This window comes from Pipistrellus kuhlii, unplaced genomic scaffold (genome assembly GCF_014108245.1).
Source record: "Pipistrellus kuhlii isolate mPipKuh1 unplaced genomic scaffold, mPipKuh1.p scaffold_m20_p_3, whole genome shotgun sequence".
Classification (NCBI taxonomy): domain Eukaryota; kingdom Metazoa; phylum Chordata; class Mammalia; order Chiroptera; family Vespertilionidae; genus Pipistrellus; species Pipistrellus kuhlii.
This window is the reverse complement of record NW_023425529.1, coordinates 106,820,243-106,838,707: the sequence shown is the minus strand read 5'-3', so window position 1 is coordinate 106,838,707 and position 18,465 is coordinate 106,820,243. Positions and strand designations below refer to the sequence as shown.

Here is an 18,465-nt window from a genome sequence, read left to right as displayed (position 1 = left end):
TTTGCCTCCTGTGAGAATTTTCTTTTAGAAATCAGTACATGGGGGTGGGAGGAAATCCTCCTTGACTTGCTCCATTCTTTCCGCTAATGAGCACAAATTGAGTAGAATATATCCATTTCTGTTTTGTGTAAAAGGAAAATTCAGTTAAGATTTGTAGTTGGCATATTTACCTGATTTTTACTGATGATAAGATTGCTCTCTATTCTTTCGCTAATTGGTTTCTCTTTTGTGTAATTTAAGTAAGAAGCAGAAATAAGTGATCTTTAGGTAGGTACATGGTAAGGAAGAAATAAAGAGAAGGGAGAGGGAAAGAAAATATATTCCTCTTCATCCATATCACTTGTCATCCAGAGTGACACTGCTTTGCAAGTTGAGATTGAGATGTAACGACAGCTGTCTTGACTAGTGCTTGGCATGTATTAGGGCCAATGCTAAGTATTTAACATATGTGAACTCATTAAATTTACAACACACTATAGGGTACATATAACTAGCTCTATCTCATAAATAAGTAAATTAAGTCTTAAAGAGGTTAAATGACTTGCCTCCAAATAGAAGAAAGTAGGAATGATTGCCTTTTAATGGCTAGGTCAGAACTGTCAGAATTAAATCCCAATTTTTCTGATCTTCCCTTTCCTCATGCTCCCATCTGGCCTCACCCTCCAATAGTGATCATTAACTCACCTTGAGTCCTTGAAGTGGTCTTTACAAACATCCATTATTCCCTTACTATAATACAACAATTCCTGACTGAAGTACAGCCCTGTTTAAAAAAACAAAAACAAACAAACAAACAAAAAGAATGCAAGATGCCCATTGTAAACCGACAAGCTGGATGGTGGGAAGCCACCCATACCTGTGCTAAGAAAGGTGGTAATGAATTCAGTGTAGGCGATTCTGAGGAAAATATAAGAAAACACCTAGATGCTCCAACTGGTCACAGGAGTGAAACAGATCCCTCCTTGCTTTCAGGGTACGACCCGGTGTTTCTCCCTGCTGCTTGCACCAGCGCCGGGCTCAGGAACCCTGAGGCTGGGGAACCGAGGGGGCGATGCCTGGGGGTCTGGCTCACGGACTGTGGACACGGGGGAGAGGGCAGACCAATGCTCACACATACATACGCGCAGGCATACATACACTCACACACCACACACGGTCTCAAGAGGGCACAAGAGCAAACGCGTTTGACACATACATAGAAGTGTGCACCTATAAATGCATACTTCACCCGCCCACCCACATCGCACCACAAACACAGGCGCACGAGAACTCACACACCCTCCCACTCATGCACGGACACCGAACACAGGCCCGCAACACGCGAGCTACAAATGCTCTTGGCGCACACGCTTCCATCCTGTGCACACACCCTCTTGCGCGCACACACACCTTGCACAGGCAGGCACCGCGCGCACGCGCGCACCCGCGCGCACAGGCTCTCGCGGCGAGGGCGGGGCGGGAGGGAGCGGCCGGGTGCCCAGCCCCGCGCGGCCAGGAGGGGGCGCGGCGCGGAGCCGCGGGCGGAGCCGGAGCTGTTGCTGGCGGCGGGGCGGGGAGGCTGGCCGCGGGCTGCACCGGGTCCGCTGCGCGGGGCGGGGCGGGGAGGGAGCGCTCCCAGGCCACCCGGTGCCGGTGCCCGCGCCCGCGAGGGGAGCGCGGCGGGGAGCGCGCCATGGACCCCAAGGCGGGCGGCGGCGAGGATGACGACTGTGTGGACTCGGGAGCCGAGACCGGAGGGTGAGCCGGGCCGGGGGTGGGTGGGGGCCGCTCTGTGAGTTGTGAGGCCGCTCTTCTCTGGCCTGAGACCTTCCCTTCCCGGACCCCTTCGGCTGAGAAGGGGCCCGGGGCTGCCCTCCCGCAGCCACTTCTCCCCGAAGCCCGAGGGCAGTGCGAGCCTGAGGGCACGTGGTTCATGGCTGCCCGGGACGGGACCGGCCCACCCGGGGAGGGGAGAGTGAAAGACTCAGGGTTCAGAGAACCCCCACAGCCCGCACCCCGTTATCACTGAGATGGTGTGGAGTGCCAGACAAATGCAGTGTCCCCCGTGGTCGTCCTTAGAGAGACAGGAGACGCTCTTGCACCTGTTTGGACCTTCCATGAGGACTTTCTTGTGGCTCAGGAGCCCCCTGGAGTCCGGGATGGGGGCTCCTGGGTGAGGAAAAGAGGTTAGGACACCTGGCACCTAAAAGTCTTTCGGAAATCGGCGAAGAGGGAGGCATTTTTAATTTGATGGCTTTACTGTGCTTGCTGAGACATTCTCCCCTACCCCTCAACTTCTCCACTCTGCCCTCCCGCAACTCACCCCCCTGTGTACCTGTCCTACCCGCAACCTTTTGCCTTGGGTACAGGTGGGATGAAGATGAGGGATGAAGACATATTTAAAAGCAATGTCCTCCTCACTTCAACAGACTGTTACCCCAAACCTTTGGAGACTAACTAGCCCTCTCCCAACAAAACCGGTTTCCTGAATGTCTTTAAGGAGATGAAAGTCGTTGTAAAGGTTCCCACCCAGCCCCTATCTCTTGAGGATTTCCCCGTGCAGAGTCAGCGCCACATGCAATGTCCAGGATGCCGTGCTGACCCAGGAGGAAAGGGTGGATTTTCCTATCCGGAGGAGCCCGGGGGAGGGCTGAAGCTGCCCAGACAGCCTTCATCCCTGAGTTGGGGAGGTTTAGACCAATCTCAGGGGTTGGCAACCGGGTGCGGGCAGGAAGACAGTCCAAACCTAGAATGGACACCGGGTTCTGACCTGACCCCAAGAAGCGCTCCCTACTGGCTTCTCCTTTGTAGCCCCCACTGCCATTGCCAGCCCAAAGCTGGTGTGTTATGCCCTAAAGCAAGACCCTTCAATGGTCTTGCCCTGTTTTCCAAACTTGTGATCGATCATCTGTGGTTCACTACAGAACTCAATGATGTTCCAGTGTAGTGACCTGAGTCCGAATACTGAACTCCCTTGCTTTCCCCCCACACTTTGTATATGTGGCCTTTATCAACTGTAACTGAAGATCCTCCCTAATGTCTGTAGTTAGCTGGACCATGAATAGAGAAAATGCAAGCAAAATTAACCAGCGCATTATCAGCCTTGCTAAATAAAGCACGGACTAGCCCATTTGTTTTCAATGGACTAGTCAGTGCTTTTTTCCAAAGCACTAAAACATTTTTGCCAAAGGCTCCCTCTTGGAGAAGAGAATGGAGAGGAGTCTCACCCTCTTCACCCATTTCACACCACCCTGGGATCCCAAGAGCAGCATCTCAGCCGGGACTCCTGGGTGGGGCTTGCTGAACACGCGGATACCAGAGTGTCTGTTTTCTGCCTGTGGTGAAAGTGTGCAGTTGTAACAGGACATGATTGTTTAAAGAATTCTTATAGCCTCAGTAGCAACCTTAAATTGAAGATGTAGGTAAAATGCCCTGAATTTAAATAAAATAGTTTCTGTGTATGCTTATTGGTCTAGTATCTGCCACATATTCACATATGCCTGGAAGTAGTTTAGTTACCAAAAGGCTGTTCATAATTTCCCTGCTTTTCCAGAGCTTGTCCCCTCTTACCCTATCTAGCTTCATAGAGCTGCCTGTTGAGACTATGAATCAAAAGTGGAGAAAGAACTCAATACATGTTTGCTATCATTATTTTTTAAATTTTATATATATATATATATATACACACATATATATATATTTATATATATATATATGTATATATATATATATTTATATATATATATATGTATATATATATATATATATATATATACACACACACACACACACACACACACACACACACACATATCAGCAGAGGAACGATCTACCTTTTCCACTTGCAAAGGGTGAACAGAAAGCCACTATATTTCTTTAGGACATTTACAAAGAGATTTCTTCACCTTAAGAAATCACTATTTTTGAAGTGCAAATCTGGTCATGTCTCTCTCCCATTCAAACTTTTATGGCTCTGCCATCTATAAAAGGCAAAGAGCTCAGCATGCCCTATAAGCCTGATGTTATGGAATTCCTCTCTCTCTGGCTTGTTTCTTGGCAGGTCTATCCTTACTTTTTTTCTTTTCTTAGACATTGTCTTTTGCTTGAAATGCTACCTTTGCTGTCTGACCCACCTAATACAGGTCAAAACTAAATGCAGTCTATATTCTTCTGAGCTGATTGATGTCATTTTGAAACTCTCATTTTCCTATTGAAAACCAGCCTTGTGCTTTTGTGTACTTCTTGTTAGAAAAAACAGGTCAGCTATTGACAGTTGTGAGCTATCTTAAGAAACAGAATTCTTTAATAGAGGGACAGGCAATGCTGTAAATCCAAATAAAAGACAGAATAAGCAAGACACTATATATAGTGTATTGCTTATTCAGTATATATATATATATATATATATATATATATATATTTTCAGTATATATATATATATATATATATATATATATATATATATATATATATATATATATATATAACTGAACCGTGTAACAACCAAACAACCAAACATCCAGTGACTATGACGTGCGCTGACCACCAGGGGCACATATGTAACATAGTGGGCATCACCAGCAGGCAGCAGAGCATGGAACATGGTGGGCGTTGGCTGGGTGGGATAGTGGAGCAGGTAAGCAAGGGTTCCAGACCAAGGCAAGGTGCTGATCGCTGTCATTGGAGTGAGCCTCTTGTGGTTACTGAACATTCTTTGCTCCCATGTGCCACAGTTCCACCCGGTGCTCGCACCCGCTGCTAGCACCAGCCCCAATCGCTAGGCAACAGCAGTGAGGGTGCACAGCGGCTGCCGGCCCTGATAGCCCCTCAGGCTACTCTAGCCTCTTTTGCTCCTGAGGGGTGATCAGGGAAACAGCTGCTGCTGCGCCCTCTGATGGTGTGTGGGAGCAGTGGCAGGAGTGGGGCTGCCGGCAGATAGGGGGTCAGGGCTGTGATGGGAGGGGTCAGGTGGAGTGTGGATGATGGGTCAAGACCCACCCCTGTATCCACCACAGCCTTGGAGCCCACAGTTCCTTTCAAGGAACTCCCATTTTCCTATTGAAAACCAGCCTTGTGCTTTTGTGTACTTCTTGTTAGAAAAAACAGGTCAGCTATTAACAGTTGTGAGCTATCTTAAGAAACAGAATTCTTTAATAGAGAATTTTTAAGAAACAGAATTCTTTAATGAATTTATGCACTGGACCCCTAGTGCTTTATAATGGGTGTTTCATTGGTGATGTCTCCCAGATTCAGCCTGTAAACCACTCTTCCAAATATGACAATACTTGATGGATTACTTTCATTAAAAAGTTTGATCTGCCGAAACCGGTTTGGCTCAGTGGATAGAGCGTCGGTCTGCAGACTGAAAGTTCCCAGGTTCGATTCCGGTCAGGGGCATGTACATTTGTTGTGAGCACATCCCCAGTGGGGAGTGTGCAGGAGGCAGCTGGTCGATGATTCTCTCTCATTGATGTTTCTAACTCTCTATCCCTCTCCCTTCCTCTCTGTAAAAAAATCAATAAAATATATATATTTTTAAAAAAGTTTGATCTGACAATAATGAACTTCTACTTCACAGTCAGTTGGCCCTGGGTTTCTGGAACTATAGGGCCTGTCAATGAAAGGATGACCAGCCTAAGAAAAGATTTGCAAGAGTTTATTTGAGCTAACTGATGACAATTGCCAGGAAGCAATTAAAAAGAGTTGGGATTAAAAAGAATGCTCAGGAGAATGGCAGTTTTGTGGCTTATTTTATACATTAGAATCGAAGGAGGACACAGAGGAGGATTACATGAAATCTAGTGGTGGCAGATTTAGGGGGCTGGAGAAGAGTGGGGAAATCTCTGAGACTGGCTGAAAAGCCAAATGGAGAGACACATACTTCCTTTGCCGTGGTGGGTCAGGACAGCTGACATTTACAGCACACAGAGACGGTGTGCGGGGAAGCAGATAACAGTGTGGCCTTGTGCTGGCCTTTGTGCTTTCCAGAGGTTTAGAAAAGAAAATTACTCTGACTTTTAAAGGTACGTTATCTTAGATCAGGGGTGGTGGGCTTCCAGCTCTCAGGCCGAATAAAGCCCTCGGAATCAGTTGATCTGGCTCTGCCAACGCACTAGGGGTGAGCTGATTAAGTGTCTGACCATATATAAAAGACTAATTTTTAAGTTGACAATTTTATACGGCCCACAAATGATGCTATAAATATCCAAATGGCCTTCCCCACCCCTGTCTTAGACAGTAGACGCCTAGCACATGACTACCTACCATGCCCCACTTTTACTTAGGAAGTTTTATGTTCAAACCTGTTACTGTTGTAACTAGCTAGTTGATGTTAATAATAGGAAAGGAGCAAAAGGGAGGCCAGACATTATAAGCAGGTCATCTAGGCAGCCTCACCAGGAAGCTGCCTCTCACACTACCCACAGAACTACCAGTCCCTTCCCCACAGCTCAGTAGGAGAAAGGGAGAACTGAGTCATGTGCAGTAAAGTCGGGTGATGTATGGAAGATACTTGCCTGTCAGCCTAGCCCAGAGAACCATGGATTCGCTAGAGGGGATGGAGCCACTGCATTTTAATCTTGTAAGATTAAATTCCCAAGGACAAATTCTCTCTCTTTCATTGCTCTTGCTTCACTCCTGCCATGTGGACCCCACACACCATGGACTGCAGCTGGAAATACAAGCTAAGCTAGCCTGATGCTGGATTGTGCAAATATGGGACAGAAACTCTGGACAATGGCTTTAACCTGAGCTCTGCTGATGGCACACCTGGACTTTTTCCTTGGCAGGATGGAGAGAGAGGGATCTTGGAAACTCATGAGTTTAATTTTATGCAAATAAATGTCACCCATTCTTTTTTGTGAGTCTCAGAAAATTTATTTTCTCATGACATCGCAAGAAGCCCACTTCCATCAGCAACAGGTGGGACACGAAGAGCAGCCCACCAATAGCAAGCCCATCCTGTGTGATGACTTTCGGTCTCTTGAGTTTGTAAGGCCTTCCATGTAGGCCTCTGCTGAGCTTGTCAGGTTTGATTTGTTGGTCCTTTTTCATCCACAGGTAATACAGATGCAGTTGCAATAATCTGGTTATTATTTACAGGAAAGAAGTAAAGGGGAGATCAAATAATATAGGCATGCCATTTATATCACTCTGCCAAAAGCTGCACTTAGCACTCTCCAGGTCATTCCTTGCTGTTTAATGGGGGAAAGGACTGGACAAGGGCAGTTTAGACTCATACCCAGTAAGTTCAGAATGCCGTGGGAAGGTGCCTACCTGTCTCTCAGTCACACCTGGGATGGGTGTGGCCTCTGCAAGTAAGCAAAACCTGAATATTTAAACTTCTAATCAAAAGAGCACCCCCCCCCCGCTCGCTCTTGTATTATTATTCTGCTCATCTGTATTATGTGTCCATAAATTTTTCATCCTAAAATGCATGGATTCACCTTTCACGCTTTACTCTGGCAGAGCGGAAGGTGTTATGTAGAGCCAGCTGGGTAAATTCTCAGGATGTGATTCCCAAGATAGGCACCCTATTGCTGTTCCTCCTCCTCTGAAAAAGCTTGGGAGTGCAGAGCCCTCCAGAGATTGAAATTGTTTGAACCTACTTAGTATGCATAAACTTGTTTTAAGTTTTACAGTTTGTCTTTCATTGGCAGTATTTCCAGTAAAAAAAACTTTGTAAGGTATTTGGACTGTGTTTTAAGAGCTATACAAGGTCCATGCCTTGATTCAGTCCCTGCTCCTGTTCATGATAATTTTCCTAAGGAAAAGAAAATAAGTATCAAGTTGTATTATACATATTTCATTGCTGGTGTGCTTTGCAAAAGTGAACAATCAGGAGCAATTATATAACCAACAAGAGGGAAATAGTTGATTAAATTATAGTAAATCACTTTATCTAAAATTATAACTACAGGAACTATGCAGCAGCATGTTATAATAGTGTTCAGTGAAAAGATCAAATTAAAATTGTATCTCCAGTATGATGGCAACTGCATACAAATTATAGAAACAGGATGAGAGGCTGGAAAGCAGCGTGAGAGTTTAGGTGACTTTCTGTTGATTTCTGTCTTCAGGAATGGAAGATGGGGCGATGAATGAGACTGCAGAGCTGGGCAGGGGCCATCAGTAATGGAAAGAGGGGTTTATGCTGTATAATATATCAAGCTTGAACTTCATCCAGAGATACAAGATTAAATTTGTACTTTGCAGAGTTTCACTGATGTAAAGGGTGAGAATGACAGTCAAGAGACTGAGCAGTACCAGGCCAGCCTGACCCACGCAGTGCCTTTAGACATGAGAACTAAGGAAGGATTCCTGGCAGGGGCATTAGTTATGCTACCACCTGCCCTAAAATTCTACTGTTGCACTTTAAGATTGTTGAAATGTGTTTCAAATGTAAATCTCATTCTAAGTACATTGCCATCTGTAGCAAATCTTTAAAATGTATGCATATGCGAACCGAAACCAGTTTGGCTCAGTGGTAGAGCGTCGGTCTGCGGACTGAAGGGTCCTGGGTTCGATTCCAGTCAAGGGCATGTGCGTTGGCTGCGGGCACGTCCCCGGGTAGGGGATGTGCAGGAGGCGGCTGGTCGATGTTTCTCTCTCATCGACGTTTCTGGCTCTCTATCTCCCTCCCTTCCTCTCTGTAAAAAATCAATAAAATATATATATTTTTTAAAAATGTATGCATATGCGAAACCCATCTGCCTCAGGAGTATTTGGAAATCCTAGCTGAAAATACTAACAAATTTTTAATAAGGTAAATAACCCTATCACACATTCTTATTGAATGTTTTATTTGAGTTATCATGAAATTTCTTTAAAATCTGTCCACCTTAATGAGATTGCTTTTCTGTTGTATCTACTACAATGGATCTTTGTCGTGTATCATTGCATTTATAGAGTGTTATATTTCTAAGTATTGCCCTAAAGTTTATTTATTTCCTGCCTGATTCCAAAAAACATGCAGTGCACCAATACTGGGGTTCCAGATCCTGGGTTTCAAAAGATTCTTGATCCTTGACTCTCCTTTCTCTTTCATTTCCCTTAGCCGACGTGTCGCCATGCCCTAGCCAATTCCTCGACCTTCCAACTTCTTCCTTCCCACCGCCCTGCACACACAGGTCAAGCCCTTATCATTCCTCACCTCCTGTTCTCCCTACAGACAGTATCCCTGTAGTTTCCTAATCAGCAATATAAAAAATTGGATTAGATCTAGGGGAATGCAGTTAGTAATATATGAAGAGATATGCAAATGTTAGTAGTTTGTTATTCTTTCCAGTTTTAGAACTCAGTGATTCTATGACTAACTGTACTCTTTTTCTTCTATTTTCTTCCTCTACTAGTAAGTCAGTGCATCATTTTGTGTGAGAGATGCAGGTTATTTTAATTAGTAAGGCGCATGCTCTTTATGTTTTTTAAGTTTTACATATACTGTGCTTTGTTAATGTGCTAAGAAACTCAGTGGAGAGAAAATTGGATGATTCGGGAAGGATACTATGAGACTAGTAAATAAAAGGAGTGCAAATCTATAAAATGTAACATAACTAATCACTTAATTTGCATAACTATGTCCCCTAACTCCCACTTAGCAGAGTAATCCCTGTTTGAGATTAATTTCCTACTGAGAACAACTTTGGGATACTGGGGAAAGGAAACTAATAGCTCCTATACCAATGCGTTGCCAGAGAGGGAAGCCTTAACAGCCATATAAGTAGGGCAGAAGTTTAGCAGAGAGTAAGCAGGCAGGTCCTTGGCCAGATGCCCATTTGCACAGAGGCTGAATGCCAGCAGCTGACTTCTTAGCGTAGAGACTGATGGCTGATTTCACCCTGGCCCTTAACCCTGCCTTTCCTTTCCCCAATCACAGCCTATATCCTGTTACTGTACCGTGCAGCAGGAGTTGTCCTTAGATGGAACTGAAGTCAGTCAGACATCATGTGCCTCTGTGTTTCCTGATGGCAGGCCAGACCTTGAACATGGAAGTCCTCACAGCCAGGTCCCCACTCACACTCCCCAGGCTCCACCGTTCCTACAAACAGGAAGATCTGTCCAAGGTGTGGTGGTAACATTTGGAGGGTATTATTTGCAGTGGTTTAAACTTCTGGGGAGTCATGAGCCCTTTGAGAATCTGTTGAAAACTTCGAGGCTTTCCCCCAGTAACGTAAGTGTCCATTCAAAAATTTGCCAGGAAATTTAGATGGTCCAGAGTCCACCGGATCTCCAGTCTGGGAGAGTTACAGAGCCCATATGAAGCCCTGATTTGTTTGTTTGTTTGCTTGTTTTCAATTACAGTTGGCATTCAGTATCATTTTAGTTTCAGGTGTAGACTGCATAGTGGTTAGACAATTGTATAATTCACAAAGAGATTCCCACCCTTTGTTATGCCCAGACTTCGTGATCCCCAAGGACCACCAGGGAGCCGAGTCCGATGCAATAAACAAAAGAGCCTGTACCATGCTAGCAATGGGCTCCTCCCACTCATGCCGGCAGCATGGCGGAAGAGAGCGAATTTCTCCCCGTCCAGGAGTTTTGAGGGCTAGGGATAACTCCGCCCTACGGGGCGGAGTTGGGAGCTCATCCTCGCCCCGCCCTGCCCTTTCATTCCCCCCTTGTCTAATGTGCCTAGTCAAATCATTGACTCAGCAGCCTACTTCCTTTCAGCATAAACAACAAATACAGTTATCAAGACCCTTAGTACCACAGTTCCCATCAGTATTGTCCTCACTGAAGTCCAGTTCCCCTCCTGGCCTGTAGTTGCCAGGATCCAGGCCACGCAGGAGCTGGGAGTCATGTAGTCAGGTCTGGGTGCCATCTACTTCAACAGCAGTGGGTGTGCTCAGGATAAAGTGCAACATCCCTTTGAGTCCTTGGGCAGCAAATTTCTTTACCCACATTGAGTTCCGGGGCTACAGGGTCTGCGGTGGGCACTGGCAGTGCATCTGGAACAAGCAAACTGCAGAGCCTGTAAGGACTTGAGCAAGGAAATGGTTACCATACATGATCCCCTCCCAAAAAGGGGAAACTTGTCCCAATAAGGGGTACACCTGGCCCTCAAGAGGGCAAAGGACAGGGGGTTGGTCCAATTTTCACCGATTTTAAGACACATTTAGTTAAACCCCCTTCCTCCCGAGTTGCACCTACCTGTCCTAAGGCTAGAGCTATACTCTGAGATACCTTAGCTACCAAGGTGGGGCTGTTATCCGATAGTGGGGTATACTTCAACCTAATCTGAAGTGTCTATAAAAACTAGACCTTAATGCTGGTGGTTTAATCTCTGAAATCCACCTACCAATGCTCTCCTGGGGAGGTTCCCTGGGACCTGAATTCCCAGGGGGGATCCCCTTACCTTGCTTAGCATTTACCTGTGCACAGACAGTACTTCTAGCAACTCTACCTCACAGAAGTTTAGAAGTCTTGGTGACACTTAACCTGGTGTCACCGGGCAACTCTGACCTAGAGCCTCTGGGACCAAGTCTTGTCATCTGGAGGGTCCATCAAACATCTGGTCCTTCAGTGGCTTGCTTCTGTTCAACCAATTCCTTCTTGTTGCAATTGGTAACCCTCTTTTCTCTGTGGATGGCACAGTGTCTCCATCAAAGGGCCTGGATTAAGGCCAAAAGTTCTGGAGCTGTGCCCAAATGGTGTGGTCCAGGGTGACTACCACTGCCCCTGCATATCAGGTCCCATCCTGAACGTAACTGCTCCCATCTGTGAACAGTACCTTGTCGTCTGTTACCTCTGTGCAGTCATGAATGGGTTCCTCATCATCATCTGGAAGCAGGCTGGCAGGGTTGATGGCCAGAGTTTTATGAATCTGGACACAGGGCTGGTCCAGGAGAAAAGCCTGGCCCATCCAGGTTAGCTCCTGGTCCAGAGTCCGCTTATCTGCCTCCTTCACCAACAATGCTGTGGCTGCCACAGGGTCCAGTCTCTTAGACAGATAGGCAACAGGTCTCTTCCAGGGACCTAGAGTCTGAGTGAGAACCCCTTTGGCAATGTCTCTTACCTCACTCACATAGAGGTGGAAGGGCTCCGCGTCGTCCAGCAAGGCTAGGGCAGCTGCTGAGATGAGAGCCTTCTTTAGCTCCTCAAAGATCCGTTGTTCCACTTTGGACCAGTTCAACAACTGCATTCCCCCAGTACGTGTTCCTTCCGAGGACCACAGTCCTTCTTGATGTCCAAGGAAAACAGGCAGTTTGTCCGGTGGCTTCCTGGGCTGATGTACGGGTCCTATTGGCTCTCTCAAGACTAAATAGGGTGCCCCCATGCCCATCAGGAAACTAAAAGGCTTGCCTCTCCTAGCTAACCTGTCAGGACATACTCTTTATAATTTCTATAAAAATCTTATCTTCCAAAAATACATAACCATGCCTCAAATTTTAAAGAAAAGGCAAGGGAGGAGGAAGCAGGTCCAGTACCTGTTCCCAGGCCTCCAGCCGTTTAAAATTTAAAATGCCACATTTTTCCTACAGATACAGATCTATCTGCATTTCTAAGCCCCTCTACTCCCCCCGCAGAACATCGGTGAAAATTGTCCAAGCAGTCGCAGGGGGTTAAATCATACAATTAATTGTTTTCACATTGTTTTAACACAATTCTAAATAAATTATAAACCTTTGTGATGAAGTCTACTTAAACCTATAAAGTAGATACACATGACTGAAAACAAAAATGATTCCCAAAGTTTAAACAAAATACAAGATGCAGGTACAAGCCCAAATCCAACAACAATGGCATATGAGAAAAGCAAAACAAAACAAATCAAATATAAAAGTTTCATATGTTACATTAAACATTACTTTAGAAAAACTGACTTAAAAAAATACTGCATCACTGACTTAAAATAATTTTTTTTTAAGTGTAAGCATTACATACTTTTTCATCTGACAAATGAGAATAAATCAATCCTTGAGATCTTTGATCATTACTGCTTATTCTTAACATATATAATACAGTTTAGCCTGCCATATTCTAGGCATCTAGTTACTGCAATTAACTTTTCCTAAATCAACTTATAACTTTTAAAGCTGGCAAGTCAAATAAATTTTGCATTTCTTAGATTAATAACATTACATTTCTAACACATCCTGCTTATTTAGGGTAAAGTTTCAGCAACAGATCTAATCATACAATTTTTTCAGATCTCAAAATTTTTTTCTGAAGTTCAAACAAAGCTCTGAATAATCTCTTTGTAGGAGAGCTAATAGTCTTGCGCTCTCCGGCCTCCCCTAGACCTCTTCACACCAGAGGCAGTTTACTAGGATTTAAGACAATGTCAGAAAATCATAGGTCAATCACAATTCATACTTAAGTAGCTATATGACTCTGCTTAGCTAGCACCAATGACAAGGAAGACTAACCATTGTGGGCTGCTTCACCACCAATCACCTGCCACTCCTGAAGCTGGAGCAGCATTCAAATGCAAATGAACACATTCTTTACCTAAAGACTCCTGGCCATTCAGGGCCATTCACCACCATTCACGTAAACTTGTTACCATTACCATCTAGTTTCCGCCTCATGGCGGGGAATTTCAAAAGCTGCTTACAATGACTTGGGAAACCAGTTTTAATTTATCTCCACTACTTTTAAAACTTATTCTGTACCCAGAAAAGTGTTTTTAAGCACAGCCCAAAACTATGCGCACTCGTTTTGAACTGGCCTTTTCACTTTACTGAGCACAGAGATTCGCCCTTGAGCTCTTCTCCAGTACCGGATGTCGCCAGGGACCAGATGCCTCCACGATGGCCCAGGCCACCAGGGCCCAGGCCCCCGGAGTGAGGCTGCTTTGGCCGCAGCCCCAGCCACGCTACTCAGGCAGCCCCCGAGGAGAAAGCGCGGGTCGCCCCAGCGGCTTCCCGGCTCCGCCTCCCCTTCTCCAGGCAGCCAGCAAATTAACCCAGGTGCCTGCTCCCTGAGCAAGGCCACCACTGCCCAGCCGCGCTCCGACTCACAGACTGAGCCCCGCGGGAGCCCCCCCTCCGACCCAACGCCGCCAGGGGCCCCGCACCGCCACGCCGGCCACACTTCGCCGGCTCCATCCTGGGGCGCCATGTCGCCCACAGATACCAAACTCAGACCTGGGAAAGGCTCACTTTCCGCAGGTGAGGCAACGGCTCACGCCATTCCTCTCCCCATACGAGGGTCCCTCTCGGGCCCTCCCGGAGGTCAGAACGTCTTCTGATCCTCTTGCCCGTGGCCTTCATGGTGCGTCCACCAGGCGTTTTCGGGCACCAATTCCACAAGGGGTTTTACTTCCCTCCAGAGCGTGCACACAAAAACACAGACACACACACACCTACCGCGGCCAGTCAGACTCTCCGGACCGGGTTTTCCCTAATGGTCCGGGGGATCCCGGACGAGCCCCCATCTGTTATGCCCAGACTTCATGATCCCCAAGGACCACCAGGGAGCCGAGTCCGATGCAATAAACAAAAGAGCCTGTACCATGCTAGCAATGGGCTCCTCCCACTCATGCCGGCAGCATGGCGGAAGAGAGCGAATTTCTTCCCGTCCAGGAGTTTTGAGGGCTAGGGATAACTCCGCCCTACGGGGCGGAGTTGGGAGCTCATCCTCGCCCCGCCCTGCCCTTTCACCTTCACCCCTCGCCCATAATTCTCGTACCACCTGGCTCCATACATAGTTATTACAGCATTATTGACAACGGTCCCCGTGTTGTATTGTACTTGAAAGCTGAGACAGAGGGCCGGAGACCAGGACTCAGGCTTTGTTAGAGGAGAAGGACCCCTGCCCGGCTGCCTCCCAAAGGATGGGAGCACATGTGCAGGGATGAACACGCCTTTTGAGGGGAGGAATGTGAAGGGCACTCAGCACACGCTGTTTGGTGGTTTCATGTAAGGCACATGATTAGGAACCTGGGGACTTAGGAATCGGGGGTTTAGGGTATTTGGCAGGTGCTGATTGGTGGTTCAATGTACGGTCCCTATAAGGTGCCTGGTTGGGTGTGTAGAAACGTCCGTGCTGCGGTGGAGTTCACACCATTCTTCATCCATCAGTTGGGGGAAGGGAGGATCTGTCAGTACTTTACATCCCTATGACTATTTTGTAATGGCAAATTCGTATTTCATAATCCCTTCACCTTTTCAATCAAGCTCCTGCCCCACATCTGACCTGGCAACCCTCAGTTTATTCTTTCATCTGTTTCTATTTTGTCTGTTTATGTTGTTCTTTAGATTCCACATATAAGTGAAATCATATGGTATTTGCCTTTCTCTGTCTGACTCATTTTACTTAACATAATATTCTCTAGGTCCATCTATATTATGTATTGTAAGATTTCATTCTTTTTAAAAATATATTTTTTATTGATTTCAGAGAGGAAGGGAGAGGGAGAGAGAGGTGGAAACATCAGTGATGGCAGAGAATCATTATTTTGGCTGCCTCCTGCACACCCTGCACTGGGGATGGAGCCCACACCCAGGCGGGCCCTCACGAGAGACAGCCGGGACCTCCTGGTTCATAGGCCGACACTCAACCACTGAACCATGCCAGCCGGGCAAGATCTCATCCTTTTTTATAGCCTCGTTGTATTCCATCGTCAATATCTTCTTTCTCCAATCATCTATTGATGAGCCCTTGGGTTGCTTTTCAGATTAGTGCTTTAAAAAAATTGTCTTTATTGTTGAAAGTATTACAGATCTCCCTTTGTTTGTTTGTTTGTTTTCACCATTGACCCCCTCCACCCACACTCACCTTTTGATTTCTTCCAATATATATCCAGAAGTGCAATTGCTGGATCAAATTCCAGCAATTTCTTTAGAAACCTCTATACTATTTAGAAACTGCCATACAATTTTTTTAGAAACCCCATACTGTTTTCTGTAGTGGCTGTACCAATTTGCAATCTCACCAACAGCTCTTGTTGTTTGTTGATTTATTGATGATAGCCATTCTGGCAGGGGTGAGATAATATCTCACTGTGGATGTAATTTGCTTTTCTCTGATAACTACTTGAACATTTTTTCATATGGCTGCTGGCCATCTGTATGTCCTCTTTGGGAAGTGTCTAGTGAGGTTCTCTACCAATTTTTAATTGGATTGTTTGTTCTTTCAGTGTTGAGTTCTATGCGTTCTTTATAAATTTTGCCCCGTATTGGATGTATCATAGGTGAATGTCTTCTTCTTTTTAGTAAGTTGTCTCTTTATTTTGTTGATAGTTTCCTTTGCTGTGCAAAGTTTTTTAATTTGCTCTAGTCCCTTTAGTGTGTTTTTTTTGTTTGTTTGTTCCTCTTGCTAGAGGAAATATATCAGAAAAAAACCTTGGTAAATGTCAGAGTTTACTGCCTAAGTTTTCTTCTAGGAGTTTTATGGTTTCAAGTCTTATATTTAAACCAAGGGCCCAGTGCACAAATTTGTGCTCCTTGAAAGGAGCTGTGGGCCTCATCAGGTGTGAGCAGTGGCTCTGGTGCTGGCTGCAGGTGCAAGTGGGGCCATTGCTAGCAGCGGCTGTGAGCAACAACACCAGCGCCGGTGGAAGTGCGAGCAGCGCTGGTGCCAGCAGTGGGTATGAGTGGCAGCTCTGGTGCTGGCAGCAGTACAAGCAGGGCTGTTGCCAAGAATGGGTGTGAGAGGTGGCTGCCAGCCCGATTGCCCCACAGGAGGAGGGGAAGGTGGAGAAAGCCTGAGGGGCGCTCAGGGCCGGCAGCTGCTGCTTGCACCCACTGAGGATGATGAGAGGTTGGGAGGGTGCCGGATGCCGGCAATGGTGTGAGCGGTGGCTCCAGCACTGGCAGCAGGTGCGAGTGGGGCCAATGTTGGCAGCAGGTGTGAGCTACAGGTGGGACCACGGTACACAAAAGGGAAGAATTTTTAGTAACCAACAGAGTCTCACCCAATGACAGCAACCAGCGCCCCGCCTTGGTCTGGCCATCCCCCCCCCCCCCCCCCATCTGCTCCACCATCAAACGGAAGCCGATGCCCACCATGTTCCGTGAGTGCCTCCTGGTGGTCAGCACATGTCATATCAACTGGTTGTTCTGTTGCTCTGTTGTTCAGTCTGTTTGCATATTAGCCTTTTATTATATAGGATCTTATATTTAAAACTTCAATCAATTTTTAGTTTAATTCCATATATGATGTAAGAAGGTTGTCTTGTTTCATTTTTTTGCATGTATCTGTCCAATTTTCTCAACACCATTTCTTGAATAGACTATCTTTATCCTATGGTATGTTTTTGCCTTGTATATAGGCAAAAGGTCAGTTTCATTTCTAAGCTGTCAATAATGTTCCATTTATCTATATATCTATTTTTATTCCACTACCATGCTGTTTTGATTACTACAGACTTGTAGTATACTTTAGGTATCAGGTAGCAGGTATTTTTCCTCAGAATTATACTAGTGGCTATTTGGGGTCTTTTTTGGTTCCATATAAATTTTGGAATTATTTGTTCTGTGAAAAATACCATTGGTGTTTTGATAGCGATTGCACTGTATCTATTTAGATTGCTTTTGAGTAGTATGGGCATCATAACTATGTTAATTGGTCCTATCCATGAACTTGGTAGTATATATGCTTCCATTTATTTGTATCTTCTTGAGTTTTTTTCTTCCATGTTTTATAATTTTCTAAGCATAGGTTTTCTGTCTCCTTGGTTAAATTTATTCTTAGGTACTTTTCTGATGCATTTGTAAATTGGATTGTTTTTTAGTTTTCTTTTCCAGTAGTTCATTATTGGTGTATAAAAATGCAACCAAATTTCTGAATATTAATTTTGAACCCTACTACTTTACTGAATTCACTTATCAGTTCTAGTAGTTTTTTTGGTGCATCCTTGGGTTCTCTATTTACAGTATCATGTCATCTGCAAATAAAGACAGACAGTTTTACTTCTTTCTTTCCATTTTAGATGCCTTTTTATTTTTCTAGTTTCATTGCTATGGCTAAGACTTCCAATGCTATGTTGAATAAAAGTGGTGAAAGTGGGTATCCTTGTCTTGTTCCTGATTTTAGCTTTTCCTCATTGAATATAATGTAAGTTGTGAATTTCCATATGTGACCTTTATTATGTTGAGGTATGACCCCTCTATTTCCATTTTACTAAGAGTTTTTATCATAAATGGATGCTGCATTTTGTCTAGTACTTTGTCTACATGTATTGATATGATCATATATTTTATCTTCCATTTTTATGTGGTGTATCATATTAATTAATTGGCTGATTTTAAACCCAATTTGCATTCCAGGAATAAATCCTACTTGATTGTGGTATATGATCTTTTTAATGTATTTCTGAATTCGATTTGCCAATATTATTGAGGATTTTTGCATCTGTGTTCATTGGGGATTTTAATATATAATTTTCTTTCTTTATAAAGTCTTCTAGTTTGGGAATCAGAGTAATGCTGGCCTCTTAAAATGATTGGGAGCCTTTAGTCCTCTTGAATTTTTTGAACAGTTTGAGGAGAGATGTTAATTATTACTTGAATGTTTGGTAAAATTGCCTGTCTAATGTGACTC

General features: G+C 45.1%; 1 protein-coding gene and 1 non-coding gene across 3 annotated transcripts in view; one reads left to right on the top strand and one right to left on the bottom strand.

Annotated features, from left to right (window-relative positions):
* Nucleotides 1-1,533: 1,533 nt before the first annotated feature.
* Nucleotides 1,534-18,465, top strand: part of FAM124A (family with sequence similarity 124 member A) — a 66,890-nt gene continuing 49,958 nt past the window's right edge. The window contains exon 1 of one of the 2 annotated variants that reach the window (XM_036457344.2): nt 1,534-1,737. In XM_036457344.2, the coding sequence (XP_036313237.1) occupies nt 1,673-1,737 (65 nt within the window). In that variant the 5' untranslated portion in view covers nt 1,534-1,672. The remainder of the gene's footprint in view (nt 1,738-18,465) is intronic. The other variant, XM_036457346.2, reaches the window with a different exon arrangement.
* On the bottom strand, nt 3,788-3,918 carry LOC118731068. Its single transcript, XR_004991767.1, has one exon. It is a non-coding gene; the product is annotated as a small Cajal body-specific RNA 24 (non-coding RNA).